The 16,980-nt window shown below is 39.3% G+C and overlaps 1 protein-coding gene across 2 annotated transcripts in view; it reads right to left on the bottom strand.

The window, feature by feature from the left end:
• The window catches only part of LOC105236535 (beta-galactosidase-1-like protein 2), a 58,977-nt gene extending 42,035 nt beyond the window's left edge, over nucleotides 1-16,942 (bottom strand). Inside the window, exons 1-4 of one of the 2 annotated variants that reach the window (XM_011221882.3) lie at nucleotides 16,810-16,942; nucleotides 15,537-15,629; nucleotides 15,191-15,388; nucleotides 925-993 (exon numbers count right to left, since the gene is read on the bottom strand). In XM_011221882.3, coding sequence (XP_011220184.2) covers nucleotides 925-993; nucleotides 15,191-15,388; nucleotides 15,537-15,628 — 359 coding nt within the window. In that variant the 5' untranslated portion in view covers nucleotide 15,629; nucleotides 16,810-16,942. Of the gene's footprint in view, nucleotides 1-924; nucleotides 994-15,190; nucleotides 15,389-15,536; nucleotides 15,630-16,809 lie in introns of those variants that run through there. The other variant, XM_034666118.1, reaches the window with a different exon arrangement.
• Nucleotides 16,943-16,980: the final 38 nt, after the last annotated feature.

Genomic DNA, 16,980 nt, shown 5'->3' with positions numbered 1-16,980 from the left:
TCCATCTCCTGCACCAAAGACAATTTCTGAACTCTAGCAGATAGTTAATATGTATTTTTGAATAAACAATTATAGATCTTCCTGAGCTTAAGATGGGGTTACATCCCAATAAACCCATCATAAGTTGAAAATATTGTAAGTAAAAAAATGCATTTAGTACACATAACCTGCTGAACATCATAACTTAGCTTAACCTAACCTACAATGTGCTCAGAACACTTACATTAGCCTACAGCTGGGCAAAATCATCTAACACAAAGCCGATTTTATAATAATGTGTTGAATATCTCATGTAATTTATTTACTACTACACTCAAAAGAAAAACAGAATGGTTGTATACGTACAGAATGGTTGTAAGTATATCACTATTTACCCTCATGATTGCAAGGCTGACTGGGAACTATAGCTAGCTGCTGCTGTCCAGTACCATAAGAGTGTATAGAACAACATATTGTTAGCCTTAAAAAAAAAAAGACCAAACTTCAAAATTTGAAGTACAGTTTCTACTCAACGCATATCACTTTTACACCATCATAAAGTTAAAACACTGTTAAGTCAAAACATTGTAAGTTGGGGACCATCTATAGTCTGCGCCATACCTTAGAAACCTTGTAAACTATAGCCCAGAAATGTCCTCTTATAACTGAGACAGCACATTTTTCATAATAGATTAAAACCGCAGCACTCAAGATGCAGACTTTCTAAACCACACTGTAAGTAAAATGCACCATAGATACTAAGGTCTAGGCTCTATTGCAAATAACAGATACACTGCTCAAGGGGGCTTCAATCCAGGGAACAGAATATCAGAGCTTCTTGATGATTTCCCAAACAGAAGGTAATGTGCCTTTGTTCATCTGATCCCAGAGTCTAAACCCTGTCTTCAAGCCATAGAAAAAAGCAACTTCAGCATTAAGACATACATGAAATCCAGGTTTGCAGTAAAATAAAACCAGCCTTTTCTTGGCTCATGAAGGTTCCAAGGAATATGCCTGCAATGGAAAAAAAGAGAAATATAAAAATCTTTTCCCTTATTTGCCCGTATTCCATATTGATTCCTCCAGTTTTAATATAGCACCTGGGCTATCTCTACTGTGAAGGAAATTGAAGATTTCAATAGCCAAGCCTCTGTGTGTGAGTGAACTTTGTATTAGCTTAAAAATTTCCTCCCTGAAATGCCCAGGGCAGATCCAACCAGACAATATTGTTCCTTGATGCTGAACTTCAGATAAGATAGATATATATGTAACACCCTCTGGGGTTCAACCACAAATTTCTTTTTTGAAATACTAATGAGAACATATGAAAAATGTAAATCCATATCTATAATGGCAAAAAAGAAAAACCATTAGCCATAAAACAGAAACCAGAAAGAGCTGAAAACTTTATAGAACTAGATTATATAGTTCCCTTTAGATGAATAAAATGAAATCCAGCAATCAACAATACAAGATTCACAATACCCAGGATCCATTAAGAAAATTACTAGGCAGGCAAAACACAGGAAAATGTGACACAAAGCAGAAAAAAAAAATCAAGCAAAAGAAACAAACCCAGAAATGACATATAGGATGAAACTAGCAGGGAAAAAAAACTAAAAAGGTATAACAAATATTTACCATATCTTTAATAAGTAAAGGAATGCATAACTGTGGTAAGGAGAAAAAGTAGAAGATATAAAAAAGACTCAAATGGAACTTCTAAATTTTAAAAATATAGATCTGCAATAAAAAATACTCTGGATACTATTAACAGCAGCAAATGAAAAATATATTGGCTGAGACTAACAGCAGAGTATACACAACAGAATAAATGGTCAGAACAAAAGAAACTATCCAAAATGGAAAACAGAAAAAAAAGACAACTAAAAATAAAAATGAACACAGGATCAGTGATACGTGGTTTCTTATCAAGAAGTCTACCATATGTGGAATTGGACTTCTGGAAAAAACAAAGGGGGGGAGGCAAAAATAGTAGTAGAAATAGAGTCACAATTTTACCAAATTTGATGAAAACTATAAACCTACAGATTCAAGACTTTCAATGAACTACAAGTAGAATTTTAAAACAAGATCTACACCGTAGCACATTGGAATCAGATTGCTGAAAACCAATGAAAGAGAGAAAAATCTTAAAAGTAAACAAAGCCGGGGGGGGGGGCAATGATAAGTACAGCAGATTTGTCATCAGATAATGTACAGGTCAGGAGACAATGAAGAAACATTTTTAGATACTGAAATTAAAAAACAAAAACAATGAAGAAACATTTTAAGATACTGAAATTAAAAAACAAAAACAAAATTAAACCACGTCAACCTAGAATTCTACCTACACTCAGGGAAATTATCCCTCAAAATAGAAGATGAAAAAATCAACTTTTCAAAAAGACAAAAGCTAAGAGAATTCATTACTAACAGACTTCCACTATAAGAAATGTTAAAGGAAGTTCTTTCACAGAAGGAAATACCACGTGGAAATTACAATCTATACAAAGGAACTGGAGAGTACTAAAAATGGTAAATACGTGGTAAATAAAAAACATATTTTATCACTTCAATTTCTTTTCAAATATAACTAGATGTTCAAAGCAGAAAAATAACAATGTGTTATGAATTCTGTAGCTTATACAAAACAAAACACATGACACAGCACAGCACAAAGGATGAGAAGAGTAAAATAGAAGTAAACCACTGTAAAACTCTATAGTGATAGCATTATATGTCTAGAAAAAAGGGAGCAAATGAGGAATTTAAGAATTTAGATATAGAATTTCACATAAAAACTTTGGAAACAAATCCAGGATCCTCAAAAAATGATTTAATTCAATACCACACTGTCAACAATGGATAGATCATCCAAACATAAAACCAATAAGGAAACACTGGACTTGAACTACACATTAGACCAGATGAGGCTATTAGACATATATAGGACATTCCATCCAACAGCAGCAGAAACACATTCTTCTCAGGTGTACGTGGAGCATTCTCCAGAATAGATCACATGTTAGGCCATAAAACAAGTCTTAATAAATTTAAGAAGAATGAAATCATACCAAGCATCTTTTCTGATCACAATGGTACAAACTAGAAATCGATTTTAAAAAAAACTGGAAAATTCACAAACATGTAGAAATTAAACAACATAAATAAATGGAAAGATATTCCATACTCTAGGACTGGAAGAATTGTTAAAATGCCCACACCAACCAAAGCAATCTACAGATTCAGTGCAATCTCTATCAAAGCTACAATGGCATTTTTCACAGAAAAAAAAAATCCTAAAATTTGTATGAAACTACAAAAGACATTGAATAGCCAAAGTAATCTTGAGAAAGAACAAAGCTGGAGGCATCACAATTCCTGATGTCAAACTATACTACAAAGTTGTAGCAATCACAGCAGAATAGAATTGGCACAAGAACAGACATACAGGTCAGTGGAACAGTAGAGAGGGCCCAGAAATAAACGCATGCCCATATAGTCAATTAACTTAGACAAAATAGTCAAGAATATACAATGAGGTAAGGAAAGTCTCTGCAATAAATGCTGTCGGGAAAGCTAGACACCCATATGCAAATGAATGAACTTGCCCTCTATCTTACACCACACAAAAATCAACTCAAAATAGATGAAAGACATAAATGTTAAGATGTGAAACCATAGGGGTGCCTGGGTGGCACAGCGGTTAAGCGTCTGCCTTCGGCTCAGGGCGTGATCCTGGCGTTGTGGGATCGAGCCCCATCAGGCTCCTCTGCTATGAGCCTGCTTCTTCCTCTCCCACTCCCCCTGCTTGTGTTCCCTCTCTCGCTGGCTGTCTCTATCTCTGTCGAATAAAAAAAAGAAAACTTTAAAAAAAAAAAAAAAAAAAAAAAGATGTGAAACCATAGAAGTCCTAGGAAAAAACAAGGGTAAGCTCCTTGATATCAACCTTGGCAATAATTTTTTGAACTTGACACCAAAAGCCAAGGCAACAAAAGCAAAAAAATAAACAAGAGGGACTACTTCAACCTAAAAGGTCTACATAGTTATCGAAACCAGCAACAAGATGAAAAGGCAACCTGTGGAATGGAAGAATATATTTGCAAACCTGCAAATCTAATGAAATTTGCAAATATGATTAGGGATTAACATCCAAAATATACAAAGAACTCATACAACTCGATAGCAAAAAACAAATAATCCAATTTAAAAATAGGCGAAGAACCTGTACAAACATTTTTTCCAAAGATGTACAAATGTACAACAGGTACATGAAAGGGTACTCAGTATCCCCAGTCATCAGAAAAATGCAAATCAAAACCACAATGAGATATTGCCTCACAGCTGTTAGGGTGTCTATCACCAAAAAGACAACATATAACAACGGTTGGTAAGAATGTGGAAAAAAAGGAATACTTGTGGCACTGTTGGTGGAAATAAAAGTTGGTTCAGCCACCATGGAAAACAGTATGGAGGTTCCTCCAGAAATTAAAAATAGAACTATCATATGATTCAGCAATCCTATTCTGGGTATACATCCAAAGGAAATGAAATCATTACCTCAAAGAAATATCTGTACTCCCATGTTTATAGTAGCATTATTCACAATAACCAAGGTATGGAAACAACCTAAGTGTCTGATGACAGATAAATGGATTGAGAAGATGTGATATACACACATATTCACATACACAGGAATAATTTTTAGCCTTAAAAAAAAGAAAGAAATCCTGTCATTTGTGACAACATAAATGAATCTGGAGGGCATTACACTAAGTGAAGTAAGCCAGACAGCAAAAGACAAATACCATATGGTATCACTTATATGTGGAATATTAAAAAACAAAAACAATGGGGCACCTGGGTGGCTCGGTCAGTTAAGCAACTGCCTTCGGCTCAGGTCATGATCCCAGGGTCCTGGGATCAAGTCCCACATTGGGCTCCCTGTTCCACAGGGAGTCTACTTCTCCCTCTGTCCCTCCTCCCACTCATTCTCTCAATCTCTCTCTCTCAAATAAATAAATAAAATCTTAAAAAAAAAAAATGAGCTCATAGAAACAGAATACAATGGTGGCTTCCAGGGCCTGAGGGGTGGGAGAAATGGGGAGAGACTGGTAGAAGGATACAAATTTTCAATTATAAAATGAATAAAGTCTATGGATCTAATGTATAACATGGTAATGATAGTTGATAATATTATATTGTGTAACTGAAATTTGTTAAGGGAGTAAGAATTAAGTGTTCTCACCAAAACAAAAAAAGATAAATATGTGAGGTGATGGATGTGTTAATTAACTGGATTATAGGTTGGAATCATGATGTTTTTAGTGCATTATTTTCTCAATTGTAAGAATCAAATTCCAAGATTCCTGCTGTGTAATATATGTCAAATCAAAGTAAACTCATTTTATAGAGTTAATATAATAACTGAAAAAAAGAGAAATATACAGAAGTCATTCAGAAATTTTTGAGCACTTACTATGTTCCAGGTACTATTACGAGCACCAAAGATCATCAAAACAGAAAAAAATTCCTACCCTCAAAAAATTCACAGTCTGGGAACTAAAACTATAAAAATCTGAGAAAAAATCTTTGGGGGAAAGCTTCATGACATCGGATATGGCAATAATTTCTTGGATATGACAATGAAGGTCCAGGCAAGAAAAATAGACAAATTGAAATTCACAAAAATTTAAAAACTTTTGTGCAGCAAAGGACACTTTCAACAGTTGAGAGTATAATTCACAGAAGAAAATATTTGCAATCACATATCTGATAAGGTATTACTATTCAGAATATATGAAGAATTTCTACAACTCAACAGTAACTACCTAATTCAAAAATGGGCAAAAGATAAGTATTTGAATAGATATTTCTTCAAAAAAGATATGTAAAGGGCCAATAAATACATGAAAAGATGCTCAACACCATTAGTCTTTAGGGAAATGCAAATCCAAATCACAAAAAGAGATACCATTCCACATCACTGGGATGGAATGCTGTGCATTGCTGGTAGGAATGTAAAACAGTGCAGATCCTGTAAAAAACATGAGCAATACTGAAATAATTTAAAATAGAATTACAATTTGGGCCAGCAATTCCACTTCTGGGTACATACACAAAAGAACTGAAATCAGGAACCAAATAGATATTTATACACTGATGTTCATAGCAGCACTGTTCACAATAGCCAAAAGGCAGAAATAACCCAAATGCCTATCCATAGATGAATGGATAAACAAAATATAGGGTATACGTACCCTGGAATATTATTCAACCTTAGAAAGGAATGATATCTGACACATGCTATAACATAAACGAACCTTGCACATTGCACTAAGTGAAATAAGCCAGACATAAAAGAACAAATATTATATGATTCCATGTATATGAGGTACCTAAAAAAGTCAAATTCACAGAGATAGAAAGTAGAACAGTGTTACCAGGGAATGAAGGGAGAAAAGAATGAGAAGTTATTTTTTAAGAGAGGATAATGAAAAGGTTCTGGATATTGACAGAGGAGATGGTTGCAAAACAATGTGTATTTACATAATGCTACTGACTTTGGAACGTCTTTGGAATCTGTGGAAAATGAGTTTACATTATTTACTAAAACTAAACATACACCTACCCTATTATCCATCATATTCATTCCTAGATGTATATTCAACACAGATGTTTCCATATTCTCACCAAAAGACAAGTACAAGATTGTTCATGTCCTGGGGGCGCCTGGGTGGCTCAGTCGTTAAGCGGCTGCCTTCAGCTCAGGGCGTGATCCCAGAGTCCTGGGATCGAGCCCCACATCAGGCTCCTCCGCTGGGAGCCTGCTTCTTCCTCTCCCACTCCCCCTGCTTGTGTTCCCTCTCTCGCTGACAGTCTCTATCAAACAAATAAATAAAATCTTTAAAAAAAAAAAAAAAAAGATTGTTCATGTCCTCACTATTTCTAATAGCTAAAAAACTGAAAATATCTAAATGTCTACTGACAAAACAAATACATTTTGGTATGATTATCAATGGAATTCCATACAGCTGTGAGAATGAACAAGCTAAATTATGTGATAATAAGGATGAATATCATAAACATAACCTTTTTTAAAAAAAAATACTTTATTTATTTATTCGACAGAGATAGAGACAGCCAGCAAGAGAGGGAACACAAGCAGGGGGAGTGGGAGAGGAAGAAGCAGGCTCATAGCAGAGGAGCCTGATGTGGAGCTCGATCCCACAACGCCGGGATCACGCCTTGAGCCGAAGGCAGACGCTTAACCGCTGTGCCACCCAGGCGCCCCCATAAACATAATCTTGAACAAAAGGTATCAGACACAACAGAGTACATATTGTATGATTCCATTCACATAAAGTTCACAAACAGGCCAAGGTAATCTATGTGTTAGAGCAATGAGTAGTAGTTCTCTTTTGGAGGGAGGTCATGATTGTAAGGGGGATGGGGAGCCTCTGGAATGTTGGTGTACTACAAGGCTTTGGGGGCTGGTTGCAGGAGTATTTTCACTTTGCCAAAATTTATCGAGCTAAAGCCTTATATACTAACCACATGTTAAACTTTAATCAAATATTACTTTAAAATAAAACTAAGATGAAGAACAGGGAAAAAAGGAATTGAGAATATTTATAATTTGGGCCAAACCTCTTAATGAGGAAAAGAAAAAGTGAGCAAATTTTTCATTAATGCACAGAAGGCATCAAAAAGACTTCCACTTTCTGATCCAAGGGGTAAAGAGCTTCGAAGTTGTCTTTCCCATCCTCACGACAAGAACAAAGCTGATAAGCTGGAAGCCACTGAAAAGCAACAACTCTTATCCATTAGAGCTAAGAGAGGTCACAGAGAAAACTGCTGCCTCAAAACCTAGAGTGAGAGACAGCTGATGTAATGGTTAATTCTACATGTTGACTTGACTGGGCAATCAGGTGCTCTGACACTTGGTCAAACAGTATATGTGTGTTTCTGGAGAAGATTAACATTTGAACTGGTAGACTGAGTAATATGGATTGCCCTCCCTAATGGGATAGGCCCCATCCAGTCGATTGAAGACCTGAACGGAATAATTATTCATATAATAAATCACATCAACTGGCTAAAGAAGAAAATTAATTACATAATTTTATCAATAGATACATAAAAAGCATTTAGAAAATCCAACACCCGTTCATAACAATAAATTCTCAGTAAACTAGGAAAAGAGAACTGCCGCAACTTCATAAAGAACAGCTATAGAAAACCTACAGCTACCAAGGAACTTAATCGTAAGAAACCAGAAGCTTCCCTGCTAAGATTAGGGACAAGGCAAGTTGTCCCTTAGCTCAGCTCTTTTCAACATTGTACCAGAAAGTCTAGTTAATGCAATAAAACAAGAAATTAAATAAAAAGTATACAGATTGGGAAGAAAAAATAAAACCTTCATTGTTCACTGATGACATTATTTGTCTATTTAAAAATTGAAGAGGGGGGGCACCTGGGTGGCACAGCGGTTAAGCGTCTGCCTTCAGCTCAGGGCGTGATCCCGGCATTGTGGGATTGAGCCCCACATCAGGCTCCTCCGCTATGAGCCTGCTTCTTCCTCTCCCACTCCCCCTGCTTGTGTTCCCTTTCTTGCTGGCTGTCTCAATCTCTGTCGAATAAATAAATAAAATCTTTAAAAAAAAAAAAATTGAAGAGGGACACCAGGGTGGCTTAGTCGGTTAACGAGCTGCCTTTCACTCAGGTCCTTATCCCAGGATCCTAGGATCAAGTCCTACAGTGGGCTCCTTGTCAGCAGGGAGCCTGCTTCTCCCTCTGCCTGCCACTCCCCCTGCTTGGGTGCGTTCTCTCTCTCTCTCTCTCTCTCTCTCTCTGACAAATAAATGATAAATAAAATCTTTGAAAAAAAATTCAAAAGACAAAAAAAAAAACCTCTTGGAACTACTAAGTGGTTCATAGTGAGGTTTCAGAAAAGGTTAATATACAAAAGTCAATCATTTTCCTATATAAGAGCAATGAACAACTGGACAAACACATTCCAACCTCAAAATTCACCATGAAGCTACAGCAATCAAGACAGTGTGGCTCTGATGAAAGAACAGACAAGTATATCAAGGAAACAGAATAGTGAGCATAGAAATATATCCACACAAATACAGTCCACTTATTTTTGACAAAGGAGCAAAGGCAATACAGTAAAGAAAAAAACAGTCTTTTTAAAAAATGGTGCTGCAACAACAGGACATACACACACACACACACACACACACAAAATGATATAGACATAGATTAGACACCCTTCACAAAAATGAACTTAAATGTAAAGTGTAAAACTATAAACCTTCTAGAAGATATTATAGAAGAAAATCTAGATAACGTTGGGTTTGGCAATGACATTTTAGGCACAACACTAAAGTACATTGCATGGTATAATTAAGTTGAACTTCGTTAAAATCAAAAACATATGCTGCGCAAAAGACATTGTCAAGAAAATAAGAAGACAACCCACAGACTGGGAGAAAAATCCTTGCAAACGATTTATCTCATTAAGGGCTATTATCCAAAATATACAAAAACTCTTTTTTTTTTTTTTTTAAAGATTTTATTTTTATTTATTCGACAGAGAGAGAGACAGCCAGCGAGAGAGGGAACACAAGCAGGGGGAGTGGGAGAGGAAGAAGCAGGCTCATAGCGGAGGAGCCTGATGTGGGGCTCGATCCCATAACGCCGGGATCACGCCCTGAGCTGAAGGCAGAGGCTTAACCGCTGTGCCACCCAGGCGCCCCCAAAATATACAAAAACTCTTGAACCTCGACAAAAAGAGAATAACAATGCAATTTAAATGTGCAAAAGATCTGAACGGAGAGACAACTCAACAAATGGCAAATGGACACTGAAAAGGTGCTCACCGTGATCTCTCATTAGGGCACTGCAAATTAAAATAAGAATGAGGTAGCACTACACACCTACTAGAATGTCCAAAATCTGGAACAATGACAACACCAAATGTGGTCAAGGCTATGAGGCAATAGGAACTCTCTTTTTGATGCATTCTGTCATTTATAGTAGGAATGCAAAATGATATAGCCAGTTTAGAAGACAGTATGGGGGCGCCTGGGTGGCTCAGTCGGTTAAGAGTCTGTCTTCTGCACAGGTCATGATCCCAGGGTCCTGGAATCGAGCCCCACATCAGGCTCCCTGCCGAGCAGGGAGCCTGCTTCTCCCTCGCCCTCTCCCTGTGGCTTCCCCTGCTTGTGCTCTCTCTGTCAAATAAATAAATAAAATCTTAAAAAAAAAAAAAAGAAGACAGTTTGGCAGTTTCTTACAAAACTAAACATATTTTTATCCTATAATCTTCAGTATTTACCCAAATGAGTTGAAAACATGGTCACACAAAAACCTGCACATAGATTACGTATAGCAGCTTTATTCATAATTGCCCAAATGCAGAAGCAACCAAGCTGTCCTTTGGTAGGTACATGGATAAGTAAACATGGTACATCCATACAATGGAAAATCATTCAGCACTGAAAAAGTAACCTGAAAGTATATGTAAGAGGAAAATTAAATGCATATTACTAGGGGCGCCTGGGTGGCACAGCAGTTAAGCGTCTGCCTTTGGCTCAGGGCGTGATCCTGGCGTTATGGGATCGAGCCCCACATCAGGCTCTTCCGCTATGAGCCTGCTTCTTCCTCTCCCATCCCCCTGCTTCTGTTCCCTCTCTCGCTGGCTGTCTCTATCTCTGTTGAATAAATAAATAAAATCTTTAAAAAAAAATGCACATTACTAAATGAAAGAAGTCCATCTGAAAAGGCCACATACTATATGATTCCAACTACGTGACATTTTGGAAAAGGGCAAAACTATGGAGACAGTAAAAAGATCAATGGTGGCCAGGAGTTAGTGGAGAAGGAGGAGAAACAGGTGGGAGCACAGGGTTTTTAGGACAGTAAAACAGTTTTCCACGGCACCATTAATGCTGGATTATGTGTCATTATACATGTCCAAACCCATACAATATATAACACCAAGGATGAACTGTAAACTGTGGACTTTGGGTGATTAATGATGTGTCAATGTAGGTTTGTTGACTATAATTTATGAACCATTCTGATGGGGGATATTGATAGGGAGGTCCTGGCATGGGTTGGGGGTGGTGTTATATGGGAAATCTCTGTGCCTTCCTCTTAATTTTGTACTTACTCTAAAAATTAAAGTCTTTTTTTTTATTGAAACACACACACACACACACACAAACCCACAACTAAAAATAAAAGAAAAAACTTGAAAGCAGCCAGAGAGAAATGATGCATTACTTATAGAGGAACCCCACCTGGAATTACAGTCAATTATGAGACATGGAACATAACCCTATTCCATGGAGGCCAGAAGGAAGTAGAACAATATTTTTTAAGTGCTGCAAAAAAAAGAATTGTCAATATCAAGGAAAATTTGTCTCACTTTAGTCCCACAATAGTCTGACACCAGATATGTAGGTTTTTCCACTCCAAGCAATTCTCCAATTCCCAGCAGATACCAACCGGGTATCCTACAATTTAATTCAATTCTAACACTAATTGCCTACAGCTAGCACAGCCCCCACAGGTTAAGAGCTCAGTCCCACATGATGTTTCCCTCACTTCTCCATTTAACATACCAGTCCCAGGTTGTCACCTGTATTTCTGATCAACAAGCTACAAATCAGGGGTTCCTATGACCTCTCCCTCCAAATTTGATAATTTCTATACTAGTGAAAACATTCCTCACAAACAAACGGAAAATGAAGACATTTTCAGACAAACAAAAGCTGAGAACCTTGTCACCAGCAAATCTACACTACAGAAAATTCAAAAGTGTGTTCTTCATGCAGAGATAAAGGTTCTAGAACAGCAATGATAGTCTCGTTATTTAGAATTAAAATACATAATAATAGCATACATATTAAGAGAGAAATAACTAGAGACAACACATTCTAATGTCTTTACATTATAAAGCGGGTAAAAGTACAAGAAAGAATTAGTTGTTGAAAAATCACAGACGAATGTTATAAACTCTTGAACATCCAGTAAGAGCGTGTATCTCTCAAGCTAATAGAAGAAAGGAAATAGACACTCCATCATTCCAAAAGAAGGCAATATTGCTTACAAATAGCAAAGCAAATAATTCTTTAACGCAGGCGATAAAGGGCTGAGAAAGCAACCTAGTCTAACCGACACTAAAACAGAATAAAAAACTAGAAACCCACTATCATATTTGGAAAAAGGGGAAACAAACACAACTTAAAACAGAAAGATAAAAGAATTACGTGTTACAATAGTACAAGAATGAATGTATAACACAATGTAACCAATAATAGCCTGAAAATAAAACTCATCATTGCATTCTCCAACATTAGGCAAGATCTACAGATACTGAGGTGAAGTTTTGGTGAATCCATAGTGAAAATTTGTAATGACTGAAAACCTGTTTCAGATTTCAAGAATGGAAATTAGCTTGATTGGGGAAAAAAAAAACAAAAAAACAAAAAAACCAGTCCTGCCATTTTCAGACTGGGAAGTAAATACAGATTAAAGCCACCTAAAAAGTTAATAAGAGACACTGTTGCTCCCAAGGCAGTGCAGCAGTTATAAAATGTCACCTCTTTGAGTGACTATTGCTTTCTCACTGATGACACCCCCAGATCCTCTCTGTTGTACCCATTTACTTCTAGGGAGGCCTAATTGCCAAACTATCTTCACCTCATGCCAGCACCACACCCTGGCTAAACCCACTTCTAATCTTGCATTGGAAACAACAAGCAATCTGGAAGTTGTACCTGCTTTTCTTAGACTCCCTCCGAATCCTTCACCTGGGGCCTAACCTTGCAAAGTCTCTTCTCCTCCTCCATCATTCCTGTAGAGCTCACCCCCTCCCTAAAAGTCAGCAGATCTGATTTTGTCAGACTCTAGGTTTGTCCCTGCAAGACTCTAGCTGATTTGTTTCTAGTAACTTTTAAAAAAAGACAACACAGTCAATGAAACTGAGCCATTCTCCTACACCATACACAAAGATAAATTCAAACATGGATGAAAGACCTAGATGTGAAATAGGAATCCATCAAAATCCTAGAGGAGAACATAGGCAGCAACCTCTTCGACCTCAGCCGCAGGAACTTCTTGCTAGACACATCGCCAAAGACAAAGGAAACAAAAGCAAAAATGAACTCTTAGGACTTCATCAAGATAAAAAGCTTCTGCACAGCAAAGAAAACAGTCAACAAAACTAAAAGACAACCTATGGAATGGGAGAAGATATTTGCAAATGACATATCAGATAAAGGGCTAGAATCCAAGGTCTATAAAGAACTTCTCAAACTCAACACCCAGAAAACAAATAATCCAGTCAAGAAATGGGCAGAAGACATGAGTAGACATTTCTCCAAAGAAGACATACAAATGGCCAACAGACGCATGCAAAAATGCTCCACATCACTTGGCATCAGGGAATCACAGATCAAAACCACAATGAGATACCACCTCACACCAGTCAGAATGGCTAACATTAACAAGTGAGGAAGCAGCAACAAATGTTGGTGAGGATGTGGAGAAAGGGCAACCCTCTGACACTGTTGGTGGGAATGCAAGCTGGTAGGTCCAGCCACTCTGGAAAACAGTACGGCGGTTCCTCTAGAATAAAAATAGAGCTATCCTGCAAGCCAGCAATGGCACTACTAGGTATTTACCCCACAGATACAGATGTAGTGAAACAAAGGGGCACCTGCACCCCAGTGCTCATATCAGCAATGTCCACAATAGTCGAACTGTGGAAGGAGCTGAGATGTCCTTCAACAGAAGAATGGATAAAGGAGATGTGGTTCATATATACAATGGAATATTACTCAGTCATCAGAAAGGATGAATATTTACCATTTACATCGACATGGATGGAACTGAGGGTATTATGCTAAGTGAAATAAGCCAATCAGAGAAAGACAAGCATCATATGGTTTCACTCATATGTGGAATATAAGAAACAGTGCAGAGGATCATAGGGGAAGGGAGGGAAAACTGAATGGGAAGAAATCAGAGAGGGAGACAAACCATGAGAGACTCTTAACTCTGGGAAACAAAGTGAGGGTTGTGGAAGGGCAGGTGGGTGGGGTGATGGGGTAGCCAGGTAATGGACACTAAGGAGCTCACGTGATGAGATGAGCACTGGGTGTTATATGCAACTGATGAATTATTGAACACTACATTTGAAACTATGATGTCCTATATGTTGGCTAATTGAATTCAAATAAAAATTTTTTAAAAAGACAATGTAGTCTTTATATGCCAAATGTATTCAATGTATAAGGCTGCCCGCATTTTGAGACAATGTTGTCTTCCTCTTTGAGAGACTTAGAACGTCTTATAGTTTATGAAATAAGGGTGACACTTTTTACTTTTCTAAGCAACAGTGCTAAAAACAAACAAAAATGTGGCTGTCTTATTTAGACTACAACTGTCATTTCAATGTGTGTGAATCACTGCTATATAAAGGAACAAAATAAAGAGGAAAAAAGGGGGAAATAATGTGATGTGTAAAGGGCATTATGACAGTTTAGAGGGTAAATGCTTTTAAATATCACTCCCATCATTCACCAAATCAAATTCCAATTAAATGTTTTTCTTCTAAACCTATATTTTAAAAATCAAACCACTGAAAAAGAGAACACGGCTAAAACTGATTATCAAAAGAGTAATGGATAAGCACTTTCCAAGCTTTGAAGCCTAGAAAGAAATTACTAATTTTTGTTAATTTCAGCTTGTAGAATGAGGATAATTTTATTACTTGCCAGGCCTGGTTCTCAATGAAAGGTATCTCCAAGGACAAAATTTTCTGGAACAGTATCTGGGGCTATGACTCCTATGGCCAAGTGAGGATATCCAAGGAGGAGAGAGGCTTGCTGTGCCTGAACTCCTTCAGTACTTGGGGACCACTGACCTACAACCATCTGTGCTGGCCACTGCCTCTGAAAGCTAGACTTTTGCATGCAGGCCACAGTGACCCTGTTTAGAGGGAGGCCTTTCAGAGCAATCAGAGCAGGCTCTATCCACAGGATGGATATTCTGGAGATACCTTAGACTTCTAAGAACGATGAAGAAAGTACTAAAAGGGTCACCCGTAGACTGGTCTAATAAAGTCTCAGAGCTAGAAATTCAGACGATAAATTCTTGAACTAATTACTTAGGTGCCAGCACTCACGTGGTAACAGTGTTGAAGCCACAGGCCTTCAGCTTCATCAAGCGGTCCCTCCAGTACTCCCTGGGCACCCGGAAATAGTGAATAGTACCTGCTATGATCAGGAAAGGAGAGCCATCTAGTGTGAAGCTTGAGCCTTCAACATTCAGACCCTCTTTGCGATTCATCATGTGGGAGGGAGTCAGGAAAACTTGATTCATCCTGCAAGGGCAAAGGAGGTGTGGGAAGTCGAAAAGAGGTTATTAGCCACGCGGCACACAGTTTGGGCAAATCAGAAAGGCCTTTCCTTCAGGGGCGCTAGGCACACCTCCAGTGCAGAGAGAAACTTCCCAACCCTTCCCAAACATACCTGGGTTTGAGGTCTCCTCCAAACTGAGCTGTTCCCAATAACCCTGAAGACAGGTACAGGATGCCCACAGGTCTCAGCAAGAAGGTCACCATGCTAAACAAAGAAGACAGAACCAAAGTCTCCCCGGAGGCAGAGAAGGAGGTGGGAGCTGAGCGAGGCCTTGCCTGTGGAGGTGGGGGAGGAGCAGAGGGGTGATCTCCCTGGGGGCAGGAGCCCGCAGAGCTGTCCCTTGGCTTCCGCACCACCCGGACTCAGGACAGATTGGAGGGAGGGCAGCTGCCATGAAGAATCACTCGCTGGTTAACCGGTTTTCTGACACCAGTTACATGTTAGAGAAGATCAAGACTCAGTCGAGTAAATTTCACAGAATAAAAAATAATCTCTGGGAAATTTTTGGGAGACCTTTTACTACTAAGGAATGAACCCTAATAATTTGCGGCTTAGCAGAGAACACTCGCTAGAATGTAGAAGGACTTTCTCTGTAGCCCGGTCCCAATTTCTATGCCCACCCCAATTTTCTACTTCTCTGCAACTGTAGGATACCATCGAATTAGCTTCCAGAACACACTCGGCGTTTGTATGGCCAGTGATCTCCCTTATGCGGCTCACCCGGGGGCAAGTGCTCCTTCCTTCACGTATCAAAAGTTCTGTGAGTCTGAGGTAGGCAGAACCAGAGAGGCCTAGCACAGTCCCGGGGCTGCACAGCTTCTAGGATGGGGAAGCACTCTGCATGGGGCCCAGCTGCGTCCTCGCTACCCAGGGCAGCGCCTGAATCCCAGCAAGTGCTCAACTAATGTTTTCTGAACAAATACAGGAGTTGCCAAAATCAGTAAAACACTTGGCGTCGCCTTCATAAGCTTCAGCTTTACCGTGAGCTTCGTGAGTATTCCCCTTAGGCAGAGTTAGAAGGGTAGAATGCAACTGTTTTCTGTAGGAAAATAGGATGGAAAATAGAACGGGGCCCAGGGATTAGAGCAGACAGACCCCCTGGGCACCACTCGGCTCCCCACTGTGGGCGTGAAGAGTCCTAGGAGACCGACTGAGATCAGAGGACGCTCAGAGATTTCCGGGGAGAAGACAGAAGGGCCAAAGCAGAAACTCGGGGGAACCTGAACGAAGGGCCTAGAGAAAAACTCCAGAAAGTGAGGAAACAGGAGGGGTCGTCTGTGCTGACACGGCGCGGGGCTGCTGGGAGGACCCAGAGCCGGGAGAGGCCGGAGTGCGGGAGGTGCGGAGAGGTCCCGGGGCTGTCCCGGGCCAGAGCCCGCCTTACCCTGCGCCGGACTGCTCCTCCGCCACCTTCGCAGTTCTAGGTCGGGAGCCGCCGCTAGGCGGGGGGACAGAGCGGGAACAAGCCGGCTCTGCGCTCCGCCCGGAGGTTGCCCCTGCAGGGGATAACCTCCCACCTCCCCGCCCGCCCCCCACCGCAGACAGCCCGCCCCCC

This window comes from Ailuropoda melanoleuca, chromosome 8 (assembly GCF_002007445.2).
Source record: "Ailuropoda melanoleuca isolate Jingjing chromosome 8, ASM200744v2, whole genome shotgun sequence".
NCBI classification, from domain to species: domain Eukaryota; kingdom Metazoa; phylum Chordata; class Mammalia; order Carnivora; family Ursidae; genus Ailuropoda; species Ailuropoda melanoleuca.
This window is presented reverse-complemented; position numbering and strand designations above follow the sequence as displayed.